General features: G+C 42.1%; 2 protein-coding genes and 1 long non-coding RNA gene across 5 annotated transcripts in view; 1 reads left to right on the plus strand and 2 right to left on the minus strand.

Moving 5' to 3' along the window:
- Positions 1-349: 349 nt before the first annotated feature.
- IWS1 (interacts with SUPT6H, CTD assembly factor 1) lies at positions 350-15967 on the minus strand. Of its 3 annotated transcripts, none has more exons than XM_054639021.2 (14): positions 15807-15967; positions 15380-15495; positions 8987-9698; positions 8281-8473; positions 7990-8047; positions 7594-7694; positions 7183-7333; positions 5646-5728; positions 5234-5363; positions 4436-4553; positions 3604-3715; positions 3349-3405; positions 3046-3157; positions 350-781 (listed from the first exon to the last, which is right to left on the minus strand). In XM_054639021.2, the coding sequence occupies exons 1-14, from the start codon at positions 15838-15840 to the stop codon at positions 650-652; spliced, it is 2109 nt and encodes a 702-aa protein (XP_054494996.2). In that variant the 5' UTR covers positions 15841-15967; the 3' UTR covers positions 350-649. The 3 variants fall into 3 exon arrangements, with proteins under 3 accessions (XP_054494996.2, XP_077039952.1, XP_077039953.1); XM_077183837.1 differs by having other exon boundaries at positions 350-2502; XM_077183838.1 differs by lacking the exon at positions 15807-15967 and adding an exon at positions 13322-13376 and having other exon boundaries at positions 15380-15464.
- Positions 15968-20406: 4439 nt separating this feature from the next.
- LOC143694871 (uncharacterized) overlaps positions 20407-23966 on the minus strand; it is a 30638-nt gene continuing 27078 nt past the window's right edge. Inside the window, exon 5 of the long non-coding RNA XR_013183605.1 lies at positions 20407-20485. This is a non-coding gene — a long non-coding RNA (uncharacterized LOC143694871). The remainder of the gene's footprint in view (positions 20486-23966) is intronic.
- The window catches only part of MYO7B (myosin VIIB), a 45531-nt gene continuing 44253 nt past the window's right edge, over positions 22689-23966 (plus strand). Inside the window, exon 1 of the mRNA XM_077183839.1 lies at positions 22689-22706. Within this exon, the coding sequence (XP_077039954.1) occupies positions 22689-22706 (18 nt within the window). The remainder of the gene's footprint in view (positions 22707-23966) is intronic.

Genomic DNA, 23966 nt, shown 5'->3' on the forward strand with positions numbered 1-23966 from the left:
GCAGGAACAAAGAAACAGCATAATCCCCTCTAAGAATGTTCTCCTTCCCACTGGTAAAAGAGACTTTTGCAAAGTCACTGGTAAGCCACAGTGACATTTTTAGTGCTCAATCTGCTGGCTTTCTTTTTACATTAGTCATCATGAAAAGAAAATCCTTTGCATGGAACACGATCAATACTTCTAAATCAAAAGCAATAGATGCAGATCTCCAAAGACATAACAACTGATTAATAAAAAGCAGTGAATAAAAAGAAAATGGACAAAGTTGAACAAAAATTAACCCCTCAGTTTTTCCACATCCTAGGTAGTCTGTGTATACCTTCATCTGAGCAATGAACAGGCAGTCCCCTCCCAAAAAAAAACCCAGAAGATGTTTTATTTTTTAAAGTGTTGCAATACAACAAATACATGATCTGTACAAAGGACACAACAGGGCCAGTTTAAATACAATCAGGAGAAAGGAGTCCCCACATTCACAGTCCTCAGACAACATCTTCTACCAGAACCTGAACCAACAATTTAAGGATTCACTTAAAAAACAAACTAAAAAACCAAACCCACCCCAAACAAGTTAAAAAATTTAAAGGTCTCCAAAGAGTCTGTGGGTGTATTGTCTTACAGCAGAGCTCATGGGGCATTCTGTGAAGGGTCACAATGGCATCTTATTGCCCTCAATGCTGATTTTCACTGCATGGGCCGTTCTGCTTTTTTTCCTGATATCTGTGAATTTCCGCATCTGTTTGTCCAGTCGACTCACCCCTTTCTTAGAGGTCCCCTGGAACTTAAAAAATAAAACTAATAATTACCACTGAAAAAAAGCAGACGCCCCAGAGGTCCAAGGCAAGCGGCACATGCGAGGTTGTGCCTGGCAAGGAGCTGGGGGAGCCACTGGGCCCAGCTGATCTGTCTGTTCTCTTCCCAGAAGGGGAAAATGCCCCCCCAGTATCTGCAGGGCCCAGGTGGAGGCAGTGGCCCTCACAGCCATCACAGTGCAGGGTCAATCACTGTGGAGCTGGATACCATTTGGAAATTTTGTATCTATTGGCTGCAGCTGTCAGAACCACAGGGCACCAGTGTCAGCACTCTGGACTTCTTGCAGGAGAGTTAGACACGGATACACTGTGACTAAGGTGACATCAATTTCAGGCTGCCATTTATTTTAAAGGTCAGGGATTAGTATTGAGAAAGCAAAGGATTACTGAACAAAGGCAGTGTAGGGGGTAGCAAAAAGAAATGCCTAAGCTGACCATACAAGCATTGCATTTCATCTGTGTTTGAACTGCAAATGAAAAGCAGGTGGCGTAACAGTTATTCTGCACAGATTAATTCAGTAATGGTGTGCTGAAATGCCACTGAAGACAAACAGCAAGGACCTTCCAAGCCACAGCCAGTGCTTCCCAGAAGGCAATTTTCTTTAACTAGACAACAGAAACTGTAAGTGATGGAAACATGACACTTTTAAGTTGGGAAGAAACAGTGATATCCAAAACATGCTACTTAGTATCTGAAAAACACATCCATTAGAAACTTGTTCCCATGGCTAAGGAAGGTGCTCCTGACATGCTGATTTTCAATAACGTTTATTCATAAATCTGTTCACTATTCATTGAAATTATACCTAAAATTTCACAGTGATGTTTAAGAAAATATCTTTTTAAAAACAAATAAATATGAAGCTTAATATGAACTCAACAGTTATCTATGGCTTGTGCTCACCTCTTTCTGTCACTGTTAGCTTGTGGCAGCCCTGCTCACAGCATTGAAATACAGACCAGGAATTGTCAAAGCAATTCCCATTGATGCATGTTCTCCTAACCCACACTCACAGCAGAGGATTTTTCTCCCCCTGGTCTCATTCTGTAGCTCCCATCAACCTCCCCTACTGTCTCACATCATTCTACTTCCTTGAACGAGCAGCTGTGAAAAACACCTCACTGTGCCCCAGTCAGAGGTCAGCCACAGACACTGCATGCAGTGACACGAGCTCCTGTACCAAGGGCTAAGAATGCCCATGTGTCGCTTCAGGTGAATCTGGAAAACCTAATTGTGTCAGAACAGCATTCAAAACCACAGGTGGTGCAAAGCTGGTTTTGAGCACAGGTATTTTCACTGAACTCCTGTCATTTGGGTACCCTGAAGCTGTGCAGGCAGGAGCCATGGCAGAGGTTATGTGCTAGAGCCTGTTTTCTCCTGTACAAGTTCCCTTGTAGGTCACAGTACAGACACGAGAGAATTCAAGGAGAGTTTTCCAGGTTAAAGTTAGGGTGTACACACTCCTGTCCTGCATGTGCAAACTGCCAACAGCTGGAGCACATGCACTGTTCACACCTCCCTCGAGGGATACCTCTCCAACTTGGGAAGGCAGTGGTATGGCTACAGGGGCATCCTGTTGCCTTCAATGCTGAACTTGATGGCCCGATGCACTTTGCTGAGTCGTTTCTGTTCAGCAAACCGTCTCTTGTGCTTTTCCAAGCGACTAATACCTCTCTTAATAGTCCCGGGCTAGAAACAACATCTCAATTAATGGACAGAAGGAGAAAGAACAGCAGACAGCACAGCAATTGTTATTCTCCCACTTACACATATTGTACCACATATACCCCTTTAAATGAAACTGTATGAGTAGATGGATGAAGACAAAAGCAACACAAAGGCCTCCACCGAAGCTGTTCATGTTTACCAAAATCTCAAAGGTTTCCCAAACTGGAATATTACTAGAACATGATACAAAAGCTGGAAGAGGTATAAAAACATCAGTGCAGTGACACAGGTACTGAACTGCAGCTTTAGCTCGAAATGCTTTAAAGCAAGAGGCCTGTAATCCTCACCTGAGAGAGAAATTCTAGAAAAGTTAACTCAAAAATCTCTTTTTGGTCAGAGATGTTCTCCTGTGAAAACATGTGATGAGCTTAGAGCAGCCTACTTATTGGAGAATTTACTGTCCACACTCTCTACAAAAGAGCTACCCTCCTGTACAGTAACCATGGTGATATGGTGACAGAATCCCAGGCTAGGAACAGTCACCAGGACACTGCCAGTGCTTACCCTGGAGGACTCCATCTCCACGTTCCACTTGGGCCTGACGACGTAGTCTTTGTTGGAGGGCATTGGGACCCTCGCACGGGCACAGAACCCAGGGTCCCCAGGCCTGAGAGCCCTATGGAAAAAAGGATGTGACTGTTATGGACAAATCTTATCCAGAAAGAAGTAAAGCCACCCAGTGTGCTCTCCTCTGAAACACACTATATACCACTGCCTCTAAAACCTCTACAGAAATTCCACAGTGGTAGTGCCATCACAATACTTCACTTAAAAAAAAAACCCAAAGTATTTATATATCCAACCTACTTTTCTTCTCCTGTTAATACTTTCTCCAGGTCCCTACGGGGAGTCTGACCACCAGAGCTGTAAGAAAAATAAATATTTATAGGCATCTATATACAGAGAAAGCAATTTTATAAGACAATGAAGTATGTTAAAAGAGTAGAGAGACCTTAACTGACAACCCTTTTACCCTTTTTATTTCCTTTAATATTTACACACCACTTGGTTTCTCTTGATGGAGCCTTAGAAGAATTTCATGTTTCTGCCTGCTGGTCCTACCTGCTCATTTTCCTTCGATGAGGCATCTGCTCCAAATCTCTCTGTTCTCTCTCTTCCCTGGTCATGCCTTTGTAATTTGAGGTAAGGCCGAAGATGGGTCGAGACCACTCATCTATTAAAAAAATGATGAGTTAACTAAGACCAGGCTTTTGTTTCTCTCAAACCACTCTGGTGATCAAATACAGCTTGGAAAGTCTGTGGCAAGTATTTATGCTTCCTTTCAACCAAACAATTTTTGAGCCCTTAGTATTTAATGGAAAATCAGCCTTGTGAAAAGAAAGCAAGAGCTTTCATCCCCAAAGTTTCTTTGTTGCCTGCTCTTCTAGAACATCTCCAAGCTCTAGAAAGAATACTGAGTGTCAGGATCTCCTGCACAACTCAGGAATGCTGTTTTAAAAATATGCAGAGAAGGTCCTAAAGAATGTAAGTTTATCATCAGTCTGCAGCCATTCTGAATGGAATGCACTCCACATGGAGTACAGTTGAGTAGTCAACATTCAGTCAGCTAAGTTGCCTCTGAAGTCCATGGAATAAACAGCATTCTGGCAGCACCTCCCTGCCTTTTCAGCATATACAAAAGATCTGGACAATGAGCCAAGAGAGAACTGCAGCAAAACAAATGCCATCCTCTGCTTTGAGACAATGGAACAGGTGCATGCAGAAGCTAATGTAACAGTGCTTGTTAATAGCTCCACAAAGTCATGAAACACATCAGTGAGGTTCCTACACTGCAGAATCTTTTCTACAGACAACAGCAGTGCATCAGAAACCGATGCAGAAGTTCCATTCATCAGCAGTGGGATCTCAGAGAGGCACAGGCAGGTTTACATACTGATCAGCTTCCCAGCCATGTCCTTGTTCGGTCTCGACTCCTTGGGGTGTTTGTACAGGTACATCACAGCCCGTCCAATGCCGCTGTGCTTCAGGGTCTCCTGGCTCACACTGGGCAGCTGCAGAGAAAAGGAAAAGTCAGAATACAGCAATAAATTATGTCTGAACATTAATGGTGTCACTGAACTTTGCAGAAATACCTTTCACTTTAATCAGCTTGGAAAACTTAAATGTTCTTGTTGTCCCACTGGGAACTGTGTAAAGAATCAAACACCTAAATCTAGAAATCTGCCATAACATTCTTGGTTTATACACAAAATTAGGTAGCTGTCTAGAACTTTTTATTCCAAATGCTCTCTAGTTTATATCACCCCAAAACTATGCTACTGCCTTCAAATCATTCATTCTATAAATAAAAACTTACATGGCAAAGACACTCAAGCAATCAGCTTAGCCACAGACACTAAAAGCCTACACTGAGTGTGAGGGACCTTCCTGTGCACTGCACACTTTAACAGAACACAAAAGAGAAGGGACCACAAGGGAGGAAAATTCAGGGATGCACAGCAAGTAACTCTTCACTTAAATGTGAATATAAACCTGAAACAGGAAGGCAGGGGCAGATCATCTGAATTCTTTTACACAAGCACACCTGTTCTGCAGGTTGCTTCCCCGTGTGTTTCACTGCACAGCCCATCGGCAGAGCTGCAGTTCATTTATCACCTCACATTTCCCTAAAGCACATGACTGTAAAACTGTGGACAAGCTCCAAATCAAATGTGAAAAGTCAGGTCCAAACCTCTTGCAGGATCTTCAGAAGCTCCTCTCTTATCTTTAGTGCTGGCAGACTTCGGTCTGGAAGAGGAGAAAGCCACTCTTTGATGGCAGACATAACACCACTATCGATGAAAGTTTCTTTGAGATCCTGCCTAAAAGGTTTAAAGAGAAGCCCAAAAGTCATGTAATATAGCAACATCTTAAGATGTGATGTCCCCTCAGGAAAACAGCATATTTGAGTTTGTTTCATGTTAAATTAAGAGGGGAAATTATGTATAATTTTATGTTTTTGAGGTCACCTAGCTTCAGCATTTACTTGGAATAAAGAAAATGGTTTACTGCATATTCAGTATAGCTGTAGTGTAACTCCATGAAATCTTACAAATTCTGACTATTGCCCAGGGTTGCAGTTAACTGAAAGAATGACAACTCACTTTTTAAGATGCATAACTACAGTTGGTAGCAAAGTTAATTTCTTTAGTGCTGGTTTCTTTTGTGTATTCAGCTGACGATCCTCCTGTAGAGAGTTGAAGAATCAGCACAAGTTAATCAAAGAAAGAAATCAGTAACTCCCATTCTTTGCAACACTTACAAGAAAAAGACTAGTCTATTAAACTAGAAGTGCAACTTTGGAGGGATTACACTAATTTTGTCCCCTGCTCCACAGCTCACCAACAATTATGCAACAATTTCTCTGAAAAAAGGTCATCACTTTAGTCAGCATTTCCCAATAAGGCATCACATTAGGAGAGTGCTTCTAAATTTACTTTTTTTTTCACTTCATGACTTAGACTGTCTACAGTACCCAGAGGTCCTCTATACTGTGCACAGATAACACTTTGCTAGTAAAGCCTCACCTGAAAACAGAAAAACAGCTAAGCAGAACAATGGGAAGGGAGAACATGTATTTTCACCTCTGTCATTTCAAAATTACTCCCATCCAAGGCCTGACTGTCACTATCTATTCAAAACTTGTCACCCATACCAAAACCACTCAATGCAATCAACAGATTTCTGTGCAGCTCTGGTAATTCCTTTCCATTTGTCCTAATCCACTGAAGGCTCTTTCTGTGCAATGTTTGTTTTACTGCAAGGGAGAAGACTCTTCTAATGCATCTCCTTCCCTCTTCCTGCCCCTGTACTTCAAACTTTGACACCTCATTTGAAACATCTGGCTGTCATCTGGCTGTCATCTTGTCTTAGAAAGGCTTTCCTGTCAAGCCCAAGAAGTTTAAGTTGCCTTCCAGATTGCTTTCTCACTCTCCCCATCTTTCTGAACTCATTATCCTGATCTTGTTCTCAGAAAGATGCTTTTGTTGTTGCTATTTGTAAAGCTCCTCTAGTTTCTAAAGTCATGTATATCCCTCAATTGGTTTTAATGTGTTTTGCTGTGCTGTTTATTAATTTGATTGCTACTCCAACAAAACAGAAGACACCTGACAAAAAGCAAGATCCCAAAAAACCTTCCACAGTAAGATATTAAACATTTCTCCTAGAAAAAGGAAGAAGGCCCCATGAATCTGTTACTCTGATGTCATTACCACAGCACTGTAATTCAAACAGTTTGGAAAAGGACTCTTCTCAGAAACAAATACCAAAGTATGACACATGCCAGTAACATCATGATGAAATGAAAGCATACTCCCTTTCTCAGTACTTGACATACTACTAGGTGGTTTACAGAGCACCTATATATCCCTTTTGAAAGAAGGTGATCTCAGCTGATGGAAGTTTAGCAATTTACCTAATTTTAATATTTAAAAATTAGTATTCTATCAAAATTTCAACAGAATGTTTTCATTTAGAATAGCAAAATAACATTTACATGGTTATACAGACATTAGAAGCTTTCCATAGTGTACAGATTACTCCTGCTGAATACAAGCCAGATTTTTGTATCTTATTAATCACACAATTTTCCCATAGAAGGGAACTGAATTTCAAGGCATATTTGGAGCCTGGGAAACTGACCTCAGCAGCTTCATTCATCTTCACAATCATGGCACTGACCACATCATCTGCATCACTGATGAAAGTGCCCCCATCACGGTTCCGCCTGCGCTTGCCGCTCATGCTCTTCTTCCTCTGCAGCATCATGTCGAAATCTGACATGAAGTCCATGCTGAAACACAACCACAGTGTTAACTGAGGGCCTTGGTAGGAAATAATTGTGTGTTTCTCTAGTGAACAAACACTGTGTCTCAAGGTCCCTGGGAGATAATTAATTATCCTCAGTATGCAAAATGCAGAACTAGCAAAGGGCTCCAATAGCTCGAGACCTTGCTGTAAGACCCAATGTGCACACCTGTAACATCCAGGATCCATAATGCCCTTTCACCAAAATCTGGCATTAACAAAGGAATATGTAACACAATGACTTACTGCTTCCCTCTTTTGATGTTATCATCAGAGTCTGATTCATCTGCTGTCTCCTTCATGTCTCCATCACCTTTCTCTTCCTCCAAATCCTCCTGGTTAAAACCCTGATGAGTACAGATAGTGCAAATCAGTGTATGGATCAGGACTGAGCATCTACTCAGCTGCCTGACACTAAAAAAGCTTCAGGTAAGTCTTCAGAGGATCTGGAAAGATGAACAGTCTTTTTAATTCCCTGTAACTACTGTCACACCAACAATTCTCCCAAAAGATGAGCTGTAAATGTTATTTAACCCAAAGAGTACCCCAGTGAGTCTGGCAGATACAAAACTGACCTGATGCAGCACAAACATTGTCTTCAAATCTAGCAAGTCAACAGGAGACATCCACAGTAACACTTACCGTAAATTCCTCCTCTTCCTCATCACCAGATTCTCCAAATATATCTGCAATCAGGTTCCTGTGAAGGTAACAGCAATTAATCTACTTGGACTACAACAATGACATGTGCCTTTTCTGCAAAATCTCTTATGACTGTATGAAGATTGCCCTTTTGTTCTGTCTCCTTCTGCTGACCTTTCTCTTCACGCCACCAAAGAAGGTGAATTCTCTGGTTGGGATTTATCCATTTTCCATTCACCATCACTCCCTCTGTCTAAAACCCCAAAAGAATTCATATTCTTTCCCACTTACTCTTGTTCATTTCCAGATTCACTGTCACTGCCAAACAGATCTTTCCCTTTTTTCTTCCCAGCATTCTCTTTTCCTTCTTCTTCCTCCTCCTCACTGTCGGATACAACATTTTTCTTCCTTTTGTCAGATTTCTCGGAAGCAGCATCACTGTCCGATTCTTCGGCATCGGAAAGGATTCGTACCTTTTTTGCAGCTGCCAGCAGAAAGGAGCATTACTACATGTCCCAGGAACAGAGGGGACAACTGTTACTCTCAAATTATTCTCTGCCTAGTCTTCCAACACCAGACCATTGCCATTTCCTAAAAAGCATATCCATTCTGATGTGTTTTATTAAATCAGCAAATGGAGCTTCCATACACCACATCTATTAATGAAAAAAATTGTAATTTCAAATCTCTCACCCCCAGTATATGAAAAAAAACACACAGGAAAAAAATACTAGAGAATCAGCAATGAAATAAATAAGTAACAAACTATCATGTCAACAGATGCCACTTAGATCCTTACAGTCTTCTGTTAGACCTACTTATTACTCAGAAGTGTTAGACACACATTCGCACAGCAAAGCAGTCAGAACAACAAATGCAGTTCTGCTCCAAAACTAAATCTGATTTATGGTTTCTCAACTTAAGATGCTTTATTCACACAAAAGCAATGGTTTAACTTTCACACCACTACCTGTCACAGCACAGTATAGTTTCTTACGTGTTTTCTCATTGTCATCCTCACTATCAGAAAGGATGGCTGTTTTCCTCTTCACTGTCTTTTCTTCCTCTTTTTCATCTTCATCACTGTCTGATATTTTACGTCTCTTAGGAGCTTCATCTTCACTGTCAGAGCCCTGAAATCCTTTCCTTACATGTTCATTATCTGAATGATGAGAGTCATTCTGCACCTTTTCCTTCCTGTCCTCCCCATCGCTGTCTTCAGACTCTATCTGCTTGTGTCTGGACACATCCTCGCTCTCTGAGTCGCTGGCTGGCTGCTTCTGAGGCTCTTCACTCTCAGAGTCGCTGGCTGCCTGCTTCTGGAGCTCCTCACTCTCAGAGTCACTGGCTGGCTGCTTCTGGAGCTCCTCACTCTCAGAGTCACTGGCTGCCTGCTTGTGTGATTCCTCATTTTCAAAATCACTGCTGTGATCCCTTGGAGGTTCTCCATTGTCAGAATCACTCGCTCGATGATTTAAGGTCTCTTCATTTTCAGAGTCACTTAAATGCCGGTTTGGACGGTCCTCAGTATCAGAGTCACTGTCTTTCTCTCCATGAGTTGCTTCATTTTCTGAATCACTGACATTGTGATTTGGGGGCTCCTCATTATCTGAGTCACTTTCTTTTTGCCTTGGGTTATCTTCATTTTCAGAGTCTGTCATATGAGGCTCTCCGCCTTGCCCATCATCTTCTCCATCACTGTGTTCATTCTGAAACAAAAAAATAATCTCAGACAACTACGCAAAAACACCTTAAAAAGTAAAGAAAAACGTTCTGAATTTTTTGCGTGTCTTTCCTGCAATGTGATTACCCAGGGTGCTGCAAACTGAAATACTGTCTATGTAGAAATAATTAGACAATTTGCATCAAAAGACTACCAAATACTTCACATCAAAAAAAGTATTATCAATGGAAGTATGTCCATCCTGCAGCTCCATGGTATTTTGAAAGCAGTAACAGAATTCATAGAACACTTTAAGCATAAAGTCTAAGAAGGGTCCAGTTGCTCAAGAGTAAAGGCTTAGTACTTTTATTTTAATAGGTCAGGCCTTTGAAGTGGTTTAGCTGAAATTCCCAATAACAAAGCAAGAAAGAGTATCTTGCATTTGTCATTTTATTTTCCTGAAGATCTCAAACAGACATTTCCTGTATGAAATACATCTTACTGAAACAGCACACGCCTTATGCTCCAAATGAAGCTAGCGCCTGTTCCTTCTTTGTCGAGGAAACCTATTCAAGAACAACCCAAGACCAAAAGCCTAGCAAAAAACAAGAATAAAGTTTTAGTCAGACCTTTCAGAGTATTACCGCTGACCAGCTTTGTGTTTCAGATTCAACAACTCTCTCCTCTGTGCTGACAGCTCCCATGCTTTCCAGACACCCAAGATAACCCATGCACAAACCCACCCAGCAACTTCAGAACTGAAACAATCCTTTGACTTTTCTACACACCACAAAATACTGAGGCACATGCTCCATTTTTAAGAGAACATCTCAGAAGCCACCTTACTAAGTATAATTACTTACAGCATCATCTTTTATCTTTCCAACATCTAAAATCTACTTGGTAAAAAAATCTTAATCGCATTTACCTGAGAATATGAAATTAGACTTGAAAACTCATTCCATTAATTCAGCTCTCACAGCTACTGTCACCATAATCCTGCTTTCAGCTGAAAACAACAACATTGAACAAGGAACTTCTCTTTCGCATACTCAAAGCCTCAATCAGGCTTTTCTCAGTCATTTTGTCTCAGCTATAAACTTTTTCTACTTGCAAACTGAGTATTTATTGTGACAGGAGATGCTTTAAGACCTATATGTCCTGAAGTTTCCAAATATTTTTTTCTGCAATTTAATTTCCTTGGAAACAGACTTTCTATCTATTTTTATTTTCTCTTGTCCTTCTACTCCCACATTCAGAGTCATAAAAAATGTAGGTGTAGCTGCCCTACACCTACAACAAGGAATACTACTGATCTTTAAAATGCATGATGCAGGAAGAATTTAAAATAAAATTAATTTCAATTGCTTTTAGGAACTACTTCCTCCATAATTATTCTAAGTGGCAAAGAGCATTGCTTCTTAAGACTTTGGACTTTATATACTTATTCCTTTTGCTAGCACTTGATAAAGATCTTCTAAATTACTGCAGAATGACTAACAAAGTTACTGAGCAATGAAAAAAAAACCCCAAGACTATGAAATTTTAAAACATGCACTTCAAATACTACTTCACTATTTCCATGTTATTTATGCTAACTACAAACAGCTGCTGTGACCATCTAAGTTGTTTTCTCTCTGCTGGTTGTTCCTGTCTCTACAGAGATACATCTTTTGCATCTTTTGTATCCAGAAATTCTCACTTCCCCTCACAGAAAGGAAACATGGTTCCATTAAAACCTGAATCTGGAATTTTAAAGAAATATTAATATTAGGAAGTGACAGAACTGAGGATGTACTCAACTGCTCTCTGCTTGTTAATATTTTATTCCCTTACCAAAAAATCAATTTGATTGCCCTTCTCCTGCCTGGTATATCCCACATAAACCTATCACAGGTGTATGTGACAGATCTTCCCTGGCTGTATTACTTTAGAGTAAAGAAAACTGCAGCTGGAAACAGAACAGAAGGCAGATTGCACAGCAGTTACAGGTAAGGTCATTGAGAAACACTGAAATCAAACTGGTATCTACAACAACAAAAATTATTTAATCCTTGTTTTTCTACCATTTTATTTTGTGTGGTTTGTCTGTCTTCTCTCAATGTCAGATGGTGAATGATGAATAGTACTGATAATTATGTCAGCAGTAATTAAGGATTTTGCTAAACAAACCCAAGGAAATTAATAAAAATAGTCCTCTTTAAGATATTAGGACCATCACCTTCCCAGCTTCCACTTTAGGAATTCTTTGGTGAACAAATAAACAAAATTAAGAACCAACAAGAATCAGTAATGATTCTTCATATTTCTAAGGTCAGAAGTGTGGCTGCAGGTTATAAGTGCACCTGTTCAGAATGAATCACTAAATTACAAAGAATTTCTTATGCAAAACCTTGGTGAGAAGACACTGTAATTACAGAGCATTATTACTGAAGATATGACAGGATCCCGCATCTTTAACCTGTTACTGCAAAGTGACAATCACGGCTGAGAATGAAGATGTTTGGTGGGGGAGAGCAGGCACACAGCACTCAGACTCGGCCTCAGCTGCTGCAGTGTGAGCACCTGGGGTGTCAGGGGTGGGTGTCCCTGCCCGCTCAGGGCACAGGCACCACCCCTGGGAGAGCTGAGAGAGCTGAGGCAGGCAGCACCAGTGCCAGCGAGGGCAGCGCCGCCCCAGAGCCCCAGCAGCAGCACAAAGCTCCCTCTGCAGCACAGCTGAGACCTCATAGGGCAGGACCTGCCCGCTGCCCGCAGTGCAAGAGGCTGCTGCACACAATTCATCACTCTGCATGTTTTGGAATATAACTGACATAAAAAGTGACCAACTTCCCAGCAAAATGACAAAATGCTGCTGGCTATGCTTGACAGTCTTCACCTTCCCTTTTTTATTTGTTCATCTCTACAAAGCTGCTTTCAAAGAAATTAAGTATGTCATTTTTCAGTTTTCTAGTTTTCATTTTCCAAATGATTGACTGAAAGATCAGACATCCTCAAAACGGAGTAGGTCTCAGGTAATTGCTACTGCATTTTTCTCTAATTCCTTTGCTTTCTTTTCTTCCTCCTCTTTATCTATAAATATTTTAATTGAGATGTCCTTGATTTTTGTTTAATGAAAGAGTTCTATAACATGAGGCTTTAGTACAGTATAAAATAAGGAATATATCAAAATCAAATTTACAGTGTTACACTTCTACATAAAAATTACAGCTACCAAGCAGTTTATTGGATCAACATGCAGCCACTTTTAAGAGCTACTTCTTCAATAATTTAGTAACTTCAACAAAATGGAACCCATCCGCTACAATTTCATGAGAGATGAGTATTAAACTAAGACCTACACAACCATCATGGGCATATCAGCAAGTTCCTCCTTTTTTTCAGGTATCACATATTTGTGTTTGTTAACAGTCACAGTCTAACCACAACTTAATTCATGAAACAGCAGCAACTTGGTGGAAGTGTAAAAACAAAGTTATTACAGATTTCTGTATGAGCCTGACTTGGACAAACACTGTAAACGTGATTTCAGATTCATTACTGTACTAAAACTAATTCTAATTGTCTAAAGCAGAATCAGTAAGGACATCAAGGAGAACATTTATAGATAAAGTGGGATTGGGGGAAGGAAAGCCAGAAAAGAATTGTGGAAAAGAAAAACCCACATACCTGAGACCTACATAAGTAATTCCTCAGGATTCCCCTTTTCTTTAAAGTTAAAAACCTGAAAGAAAAGTTTGAAATTTTAAAACTTCAGTTCTTTACATCTGAGTTCTAAATTAGAGACAAAATAGTAATTAAATTGACTTAACTGATTAGGCTGCCTAAAAAGGTTTTATTACCTTTGAGTGTAATTTCTCCCACACACTCCTAAAGATGAAGAATATAGGAGGATGGGAGAATATTTAGAGTAAATAAAATGACAAATGACTGAAAGCTACTCCTTTCAGAGATGGCTGCTCACATTATTGCCTTTTGAGTGCAAAGAGAACTCAACAGAATGAAAGAAAAATTAAGACTTCATAGCAAAACAAAGTATTTGAATTTTGATTTGAGCTGAATCAAATAAAGCATGAAGACAACTCTCATTTAGTATTGGTCAAAAAGGTGGCTTAGCTTGGCTCTTTATTTTAATTGACTTTCTGAAGTATTTTATCTACAGAGGAATATTCAACCACCATCACAGAACAAAGTCTTTAAAATACAGACACCTCACACATGAAGAGGCCCAGTTAACAGTGATAATTGGTACTTTCTGCTCACCTAAATCTGAAGAAGACATGCTGCAGATGTAAACGACAGTCAACTACCTTGCACAGTAAATAAAATTAAAATCTCAGAGAAGTGCTCAGAAAAGTAAGAACCAATAATCAAGCATAAAGCAATGACACAGAAGAAAAAGATTAATATCATTGTAGCAGCAGCATGACTTTTCACACACTCATCACACTTTTTTTTCATAAAACAGAAGTACTAAATTCCTCCAGACAGTCAGTTATTTTTCCCAGCCTGAGAAATGTGTTTCCTGCCACACTGAAATTGCAATTGTCACAGTGGCAGATGCTGCCTCACACCAAATCTATTTCTTCCCTTGGAAACATCAACACTTATAAAAAAAAGTAAATTCCAAATGTGCTTTACAATTAAGTTCAAATACATGGGAAGAACTTTCATTTTATAAAATACAATCTTCATCTACTTTTTAACTCTGAGGGAAGTATGAATTCAGTAAAGGCAGGGCAAAAAAAAAAGAAAAAATAATTAAAAAAAAAAAGGATTGTAAGTTTTGCCACAGTGGAGTCAAGCCTTCTCTCACATCAGCCCTTGTTGCACTTTAAGCAATTTCTAACACGTGTAACACCAAAAACCCAGTCAGAATAACTCCTGATCTTTACATACAATACAGGAGAATAGCAGAACACCATGAAGTGGCTTTGATTACAGTTTTTATAAGTATCAAAAAGTTCTCTGTAACTTTGCTAGCAGAAGACCTGAATTCACAGGCCAAAATTATTCCTTCCAACTAAGACCTGATGTAGCTCTATTGTGAGCCACAAACAATTCTTAAAAATTAAATCTCAAATTCCCAAACTGTCCTAGAAGTCTAAAGGGAGCCTTCTCTTTTACTAGAATCTCTTCTCAGCCCAGTCAATCCACAAAGTGACTCTCCAGAAACAACACTGGACCAAAGCCTTTCCATGCTGAACACTGCTCCAAGAGGGGAACCACTTCAGAGGAAAAACTGGTCCCATTTAGGAACCTGAACCTGCTCCACATGCACACCTGCTCCTTTGTGAATGACAAGGTGGAAACCAGCACACAGCAGACTCAAGAGTCAGTGTCCCCATCTGACATGGAAGCAGGGAGAGCATTTACTCTCTCTTAAGGAAATCACCACCTCCAAAGCGTGTGGTTTTACAACACTGTGCAGAATTTCAGATAAAACATTTTATCTCTGTGAAATCGAGGCTAACTGAGTACAACTTACTCAAGTTCAGAACAGTGTGTGCTACCATAACAAGAAAAAAACCAAACAAACCCTAGCCAACATACTTGTCAAGAGACTATCCAAGGCTTTTTTATGGAAATAAAGTTTTGCCCGATGGAACCCTTAAGAGGAACTCAATAAACACGTATGTCTCGGTTACGAGAGAATGCCACTTTAAACAACAACAAAAAAGAATTCAGAGAAGAGTAAACTTTATCTAGATAAAGCTCCCTTGGTACCTCTGAATGGTGCCCTACACTTCCATTCTCCGATCCAGAATGTTGTTCGTTTCCTTCATCTTCCACATCAGATCCTGAGTCTCGCTCGTCTTGCACTGGAGTAGCTCCTCCATCATCTATTCCGAGATTTAAAAAAGAAAGTAAAACTCAGCGTTTAAAGGAACCGTACGGGAACCGGGCGGGCTCCCGCTCTAACGGGGCAGGGAAACGGGGCTGTCCGAACGAACCACCCCAGCCACCCCCGGGAGCGCACAAATCCTCCTGCACCAAGCGGGCAGCGACTGCTGCGCTGCCCGGACACCGGACTGTTGCAATTAACGCCCTCAGCGCTGCCCTCAGGCCAGGGCCCCGCCGCTGTCCCCCCGAACCCGCGGGCCCTGCCGTGCCCGACGCCCTCCCCGGAGGGTGCTGCGCACCGCGCCGCTACCTGACTGCTCCCCGCCGTAGTAGTGGGTGTCCATGCCGCGCCCCGGGCTGGCGGCGGGCGCTGCCCCGGGCGCTCCCTCAGCGCGGGCCCGGCCCGGCCCCGCCGCCTCGCACAGGAACAAGATGGCGCCTCCCCGCCCAGCAGCGCCCCCGCCCCGCGCGCACGGTGCGCCGGGTCTCGCGAGACTTCCCGATAGCGGCCGCCAGGGGGCGCTGGCCGTTCCGGCCGGCCGCGCCCTGTGGCCTCGGGCTCGGCCACAACAAACCCGGGAACGTTTCGGCCTCTCCGCTTCGCTTCCTTCCCAACCCACACCACCACCCTTAGAATATAGCTTGGTTTCAGCTTGACAGCTGAGGCGCTGGGGAAACTGAAGGAGCCTTGGAGGATAAAAGGCTGTTTGGAACCCCTGGGTGACCTGGCAGTGCTCAGCTGCTGGGTGACCTGGCTGTGATCCTGGCAAAGGTGCTGCCGTGTCTGAGCCCTGCGGGAATTCCCAGGAGACCAAACCAGCCCCTGACACTGTAAATGGCTGCTGGGAGCCACAGCCCTGAGCCACCCGAGAGTTCCAACATCTCCCTTCTGTCAGACAAAGGGCCATCTGCTGCGAGGCTTCCCACCGAGACTAAGGGTGGGAGATGTGGAGGGTGATTTAGAGCAGAAAAGATTTTGCCATTTAAATAATAGGTAAATTTATGTGCTCTTTACAAGCCAAGTCAGCAAGATTAACGCGCATCTCCACAAGAAGGTGGCGAAGCAGAGCAGAGCTCAGGCACCCGAATGGGCTCTGATCCTTTGAGGAGGCTGGCAATGCTCATGTTTGCAGCTGGCTGGAAGGGGACCCACCATGGCCATGGAAAGGAAGGACAGGTTCTCACAGCAAATTGAGGCCTGGCTGTCCTGGCTGAGCTCCAGTTCAATCTAGTTCATGTGTGGGTGGTTTCTCCAGATTTAGCCTTTCAGGATTGACTGAAAGTTCACCCTGAGCTCCCGGGGGATGGTGACTTCCGGAGTAAACCTGGGCAGGGCAAAACAAGGCTGGTGTTTTTCAGGGATTGTTGTGCTCTGTTTCAATAGCCCCTATCCTTTGAATAGTAGCATTACTCATGTATTTGGCATGCACATGATATGCTAGCTGAGGGTTATTAGGGATGGCTGCTGTCATTCCTGCAGCATTTCAAAATGATGAGTTTAATAATTGCGTATGGTACTGGTGACCTGCCCCTCAGTCTGTCATAAAAGCACCTTCATTTTTTAGGGGAATACAGGTCAATATCAGACGGATAGGAAATTGCTGCCCCTGTCATCTGGTCTATTTCATAACAACAGTGACTTTTCTAATTCTGCATGATGCACCCTTGTTCAGAGCCATCAAAATTCAGTAAGTTGAGTATTCAGGCAAAATTAGTCTAATTCTTCTGTGCTAGAGGCACCTTGGAGTAGATGGCAGAGAGGTTAAGCCATTATTAACCAACATTTTCTGTCCAGCAACAAGCAGAGTTTCATGCAGGGAGTTCAGTGTACCAGGCTAAAGACAGCTAACTCTCAGGACTGAGTCATTACTCAACATCTTCTACAGTGAAACACCTAGAAGGAGAAAGTGGCAGTGGAGTCAGATGTTTCTCAGATACAATTCTAAATTCTTAGCAAAAATGGAGGAAACCTTTTTTTTTTTTTCCCTGAAAGAAGCTTCCATAAAACACAGATAATGTCTCTGTTTACAGCTCTACTGCTCTGGTCTTTTCCAGATAGCCACAAAGATTCTTAAGTGAGTCTCAGGACCACACTCTTAATGGTATCATGTCCTTTTTTCCTCTTCCCGTATGATTTTTACTTCTTTTAGATCTTTGCACTGTGTGGTTTCACTGATATCTTTTCTGGAAGGAGCAGGCTCATGTAGCAGTATGTGATGGAAGGCTCCTGTCATTGCACTTCTCTGACTTCCATAAAGAAATTGAATGACTTTACACAACTGACTAAATAGAAGGCAGGATGAAAACTTTACAACACAACAAATAAAGGAATAAGGAAATAACATGGGAGTAGTGTAACAGAAAATAATTGAAAAGGGAGAACATAAATAGAAGCGAACAAAAAAAAACCCCAAAAATCCTTGTTGAATAATCTGTACCAAGGTACCTGAAAATTGTACCAAGGTGCCTAGAAAACACAGAAATCTATCCCATACTAAAGTTCCAAGAGGATCAGAGTATGATGATAGTCTAGCTTGGAAATTAGTCCTTTATAGTTATGTGTCATGTTCTGCAGTGATGGTGAGTCCCAAATTCCAGATGCACTAAGGCAGCACTGATAAAAGATTAGAGATTTTGTGCATTTACTGAGAGTGGAAGGAGGCACAGAGGTTTCTTCCTAGTTGTTATGAATTCCAATCTTTCTGAAATGAAACCTCCTAATCTACTTGTGACATGCCACATGCATCACCCAGGAGAGGGAGCACTGTGTCTGAAACAACCTCACCTCATGGATGCTGAATAACTGTGCCTCCATTCCAGCCCCCGTGCTGCAGGTAACGTGTGTGTGCACACTAACCTGCACATGCCTTTGTTCCTCATGAGCCAGAGCTTGGCAGCAGCAGTCTGTAACATGCTCTAGTAATACCATCCTGGCTGCTTTCCAAAAGGAAGGATGGAGTGACAGTCAGACCGTAATGGGATTGCACAGTGGGGGAGAATGACCTGTCTTCTACCAAGCAGCGTAAGCAGCGCCCACTTGGCATGTGTGAAGGTGTGTAATGACACAGATCCCAGAGCCCTGCCAGTCTGCCTCACTGTGCAACTCCATGAACAGGCTGGAATGAAATAAGCCTTTCCCTGAGGAACAGAATGCTCAAGAAAACCATGCGATGCCCTTGGAAATCCTTTAATGGTATGTACTTCTTATTTAGTTTGTTTCCTGCACTGCCCCTTTCAGGGTTAACAGACATCAGTGACTTAGAGCTACAAATCTGCTTAAAGGAAGGGAAGCAGGTTAATGTAGGCAAGAGGACTGCTGAATGAACAGTTTAAATTGCAAATTGTTACACCCAATCCACCTCGCTTCAGAAACCTCAGAGAAATAACTAGTTTAACATAAAATGATGTTTGGTACCCAGGACCTGCTGCAGAAGTGACAAGGCCACTTTGATTTAGCTGGAGAGAAAATATGAAAGGTAATGCCATGTGCAAATTAAACCCTTTGATCCTGACATCAATCTCTTAATTCGGAAGTGTCAGGAAGAGGCAGTTTTGTTAACACACGTCTATCCGGACAGACCTGTTACTTTGAACAACAGCAGGATTAAATTCACCAGGGTTCATCCAATTTTATTTTGTTGCTTTTCTCGGTGCAGCATTCATCATAGAATCACAGAGTGGTTTGGATTGGAAGGGACCTTAAAGCTCATCCAGTTCCACCGTAACAGGGGCACCTTCTATATCCCAGGTTGCTCCAAGCCCAGTCCAACCTGGCCTTGGACACTTCCAGGGATGGGGCAGCCATGGCTTCTCTGGGCAGCCTGTGCCAGTGTCTTGCTACGTACTTAATAATTTTTTGAGCTTTATTACTTAAGCTGTAAAGTCACAATCTTCACCATCAGCAATTTGCTTAAAGGAAAGCTTACAACAATTGATCAGCATAGACCATGCCACAAATTATCCCTAATTACCACTACAAATGTTCCTGTGCCCTGCACAGTCCCTCACCAAACTCTGTGTTCAGCAGTACATTGCGTTGCTCATTCCTGGCAAGTTCCTCTCCTGTCTTTCCCCGTTTGCACAGCTCAGTGCCTGCCAAACCTGAGCTGCCCCTGTGCACTCACAGGTCCTTCTCTGGAGGCACCTTTAGCCTGCTCATCTCATTAGCTGCATGTGCTGCACAGAGCATCTTGGCTGCTTCCCCTTGGTATATCAAGTGCTTTTGTTTTCTACCTCTTGAGTATGTCAGCTGTGGAAATCAAAATCTCCTTCTAGTGCATATTTCAGCTGTACAATGAGTTGTACTTTTCTTTCAGATGACCTTGATTTCCCTATGATTCCATCTAGTACAGTGTCTATAGGAATATATCCTGTACTTCTCTCTGAAGTAACACACACACTGTGTCTTGGGCAAAAGTGTTAACAACATAGGTAATTTTAGAATGAGATTCTCTGCCCCCAAACAGGCTCCATTTGGAATTTCAGCAGGTATGTTTTGTTTTCTGAAGAAATATGCTTGGCATTTTTTTGTCCAATTATACAAAAAGCTTTGGGTTTAGATATCTGCCTTGGTAGTATAAAGGTATGTACTTTGATTTCTTTGCCACTATTTGACCTTTACCTAATAAAACCAGTACTTGGAATTATGTTAATCACAAGCTGTATTCAAAAAAGAATGTTTGCTGTCTGCTAAAGAACAAAATCTTTGAGTAGGAATGACTTGCACAGTTAGAAACTTGAAGAAAGCTCTCTGTGGCTTTCTGCTTCTCTCCAAAAGTTTCTGAGCTCTAAAGGGCCTACATTTTATTTCTGCATTTGTATCTGCTGCTGTAAGACTTAAACAAAAACTCAGGTAAGGAAGCTGACATTAAAACACAAATGTGTGATGTTGATAAACACAGGCTACTCCCAACTATTTATTGCCATGCATGAATCCTTACCTCTGGCTTGGACGTGGAGTTACAGCAGGGGTCCCTTTATACAGTGAACCTAGGAAGCAAGAAAATAAGAATTAGGGTATTAGGTGAGCTAGCACATGCTCACAATTATTGCACATTTACATTTGCATGTTCAATAGTGGGTACACAGACTAGTGCACAGTGTTGTGCACAGGGCCCTGGAGGAAGGTGACACTGCTGAGTTAAGGTGCATGGAAAAAATCTCATCTTCACTGTTTGGGCTCATCATAAGGGCTGGAATGTGCTTGATTCCTGAGTTCTTGCTCTGGCTGGAGAAAACCTGTATCTGCCTCTCTACAGATGTACTACACTTCTGTTTCTTTTGTCCCATTATATGGGTGTGTGTATGAATTTCAGTTAAATGTGATAAGTTAGTTTTGGTCTGAGGTACTGTGAAACACAGACCAGACAGAACACAGACTGATGGGCATTTTCTTGCAGAAAAGAGCTATGGAAAACCAAGGAGAGGTTCTGGTGAAGAGATGAGGGTCTGATTTTCTTCATACGTAACAGGGTGAGAGATAGTCCTAGGGAAGTCAGTCATGTTGGAGCAGGATAAGACCAGATGCTAAAGGATTTTATTCTGGGAGTGCTTTCCAGAAATCTGAAAGGATACAGGCCCAGTGGAGAGACTGAAGTTTAAGTTTCACTCAAGCAAGTATTAGCCTTCATGCTCACTGGAACACCTGACCTGGAAGTGACATATACACTGAACTGGGAGCAAAGTCCTGTAATAAATAACCGTGCTACAGTCATTTCCTCCTTTGTGCAGTGGAGAACTGGAACTTAATGGCACCAGGGCCAGTTTCACCTTCCTTTCCCTTCTTATGTCAATACCTATGAAAAAGAGGGACCTGAGCTGCAAAAGCCACACAGTGAAGATTTCTTCTGGAGAGGTAAATTCCCATCATGTGGGGTGCAGTTTGGTTTATAGTGCAGCATTACTTTGTCAAGAGAAACAGAAGAGAGAGCCAGGCTTGGCCAGGAAGTGGCCATGCAACCAGGTACAGGGGGTGTCCACTTATGGCTTCTCTGGGAATAAGAATTTGAAATGTTGGAACTGCATATCCTGGGATGATATGGGATCTCCTCCCTACACGTCTGCTTGTGGCTGCTGTCAGACCGGATCTGGAGACAGCTGTGACACTCTATGGCTGTCTCTGTGCTTGCATCTGCCACTCCCTCCTTGTTCGGGGTCAACATTTCTCCTCTTTTGCCATATTCTGCTTTCTGCTGCAGGTGAAAAACTGCTTGTCAGTTGTGAATCAGTGACTGTGGCCCATCTTTAGCCTATGTTTCCCAAGGACTGTGCTTCTGTGCCACCCTGCACCACTCTCAGCCACAGGCCATCTCAGTGCTGAAGCTGATACATAGGTCCTGCCTCCGAGTCCTGAATAAGAATGTGAGGACTTTGCCATAAGAATCACAGAATATGAAAGACCAGTTGGCAAATCATCCTAGTCGTGGAATCACTCCCAAAATCCAGCTCTGTGGGACAGAAAGTTGCTTTGAAGATATTAGTTTCTTGATTAGGACAGCCTAAACTGCATCATCCCTTAGTTAAAGCACTGCTGTAGATCTCTGGTTGCTGATATTTTGGCTGTTATGTTCTTGGTAGTGAGTTCCTAATTTTATTGTGGCTCCCTCCAGTCCCTTATTTTGCTGTTCATGCCTTGATTGCAATCCCTCCCATTCCAGCCAAGGAAGGTGAACTCTAGGCCTCCATTTCTGTTTGGTGGTGGGTTCAAGCTGGAGGGGCTGAGGGAATTCAGCTTGGAAAGTATGAATTAAACCTGTGTGTCTGGGATAGCCACTGAGCTGCTGGGTCAATAGAACAGCTAAAGGTAACTCTTGTGCATCAAATCACATTGCACTGTGGAGTCTTTTTATTAGTAGGCCAACCTTGAAGTTCAGACAATAATTGTGCCTAGCACTTGACTGAGAGAACTATTTGGTATGAAAATGTGCCCACTGAAATCCTTAGGGCTAAGAGCTAAGAGTTATGTGGTAGAACTCAGAGCACCACCCCAGTGCTGCAGGTTCTTTGCAGATGGTGTCATTGTTTCTACACTGGGTGTATCTTAATGATCTTTTCTGCTTTAACAAAATTATTTCAAGATATTTTGATGTTAATTTTTTGCAAGGAAACCCCACTGTCTGTTCTCATCAAAGCCTTTTTCTGACCTAACATTATGTTCTTGGCATGCAGGTTGCATACAGTGATCTGAAACATAATGGTGGTTTTCAGAAAGGTAAGTCCTACTCTTTTTTCTGATTGAGTGATTAGCCTGAGGCCCAGAGGAGGAAGATTACCTTACCATCATGGTTCAATCAAGAGAAAGTTGCAGTAACCCAGCATCAAGAAGGTATAAAATAATTTCAGCCTAGACTAGGGAAGCAGATGTCTTGCCTCACCAGGCTATCCTCTTGTTGAGAGGTGACCTCTGTCACAAGGTGTGGCACAAATTACCTTTGGAGTTTTATTCAACACACATAAGAGCTGTTAGTCTGCAACATTCTTCATAATCTTGTACAGTGCTTATGGATGCTTTACATTGGTTGTTTGGTTTTAAATGTAAGCCAAAAAGTATTTTGAGAGGAAAAAGAATTTTTTTTCAGTAAAAACATTGAAACTATGACAATCAGTGCTATGGTGTGTAACAAACGTTGTATATGACAAGACACAGCTACAAAGTCCACTGATCTACAACTCTGTTCAGTTTTTATTCCCTCTTTCTGTTTGAATCTGCATTAGGGACTGGAGAAAGAGAAGGTGTTCCTGAGGGCCTGGAGTAGGGAAGTATAGCCAGGACACTGGTACAGGCAACACCAAGATGTTGCTCATTCCTAGGAAAGGGCAGCTGTGGCTCACCCCTTCCTCCAGGCACAGCAGAGCAGGTTCTTGCTTGCTCTGCAGAGGTGCCAGATGTTGACAAGCCTCTACCTATGTGAAGAGAGGAACTGGGCAGGATAAAGAATGTTGGTGCCTTTTTTTCTAAGAGAGATCATGGATGCACTCACATTTCAGCTATAACAGGAAAAATATATATCTAAAATTTATCATAATGGAGGCCTCTACATTTCCAGGCATCCAGTATGTACATATGTTTGTTTGTTTTTCTCTTTTCTGGTAAAGTCTATGTTCTCAAGAATCTCTTCTGAGAAAATATCATAGCTCATGTGAGGCTGCCAAGCCAGTTCCCCAGCATTCACTAAGACCCCAGCAGCTTCTGAGAGGTACTGGAGTGCATTATTGCTGTCCTTGGGAAAAGTCTCATTTCCTCTTGTGAGACAGCTGGGTTTGATGACTTGTCCTAAGTCATGTTCCAGATCAGCTGTGGAGCTGGGAGTAGAATTCAGAGGTCTGTGAATGTACTGCCTGCAAGCAGTAAGAACTTACCCAGTTAAACACTGCTGTAGAAATCAAATAACTAAAAAAGGAAGACCAAGAGGTGTTTGCCTGTGAGCTACATGGCATCAAGTATGTCACTGTACTTGACAGTAGCTTTTTT

This window comes from Agelaius phoeniceus, chromosome 10 (assembly GCF_051311805.1).
Source record: "Agelaius phoeniceus isolate bAgePho1 chromosome 10, bAgePho1.hap1, whole genome shotgun sequence".
Lineage (NCBI taxonomy): Eukaryota > Metazoa > Chordata > Aves > Passeriformes > Icteridae > Agelaius > Agelaius phoeniceus.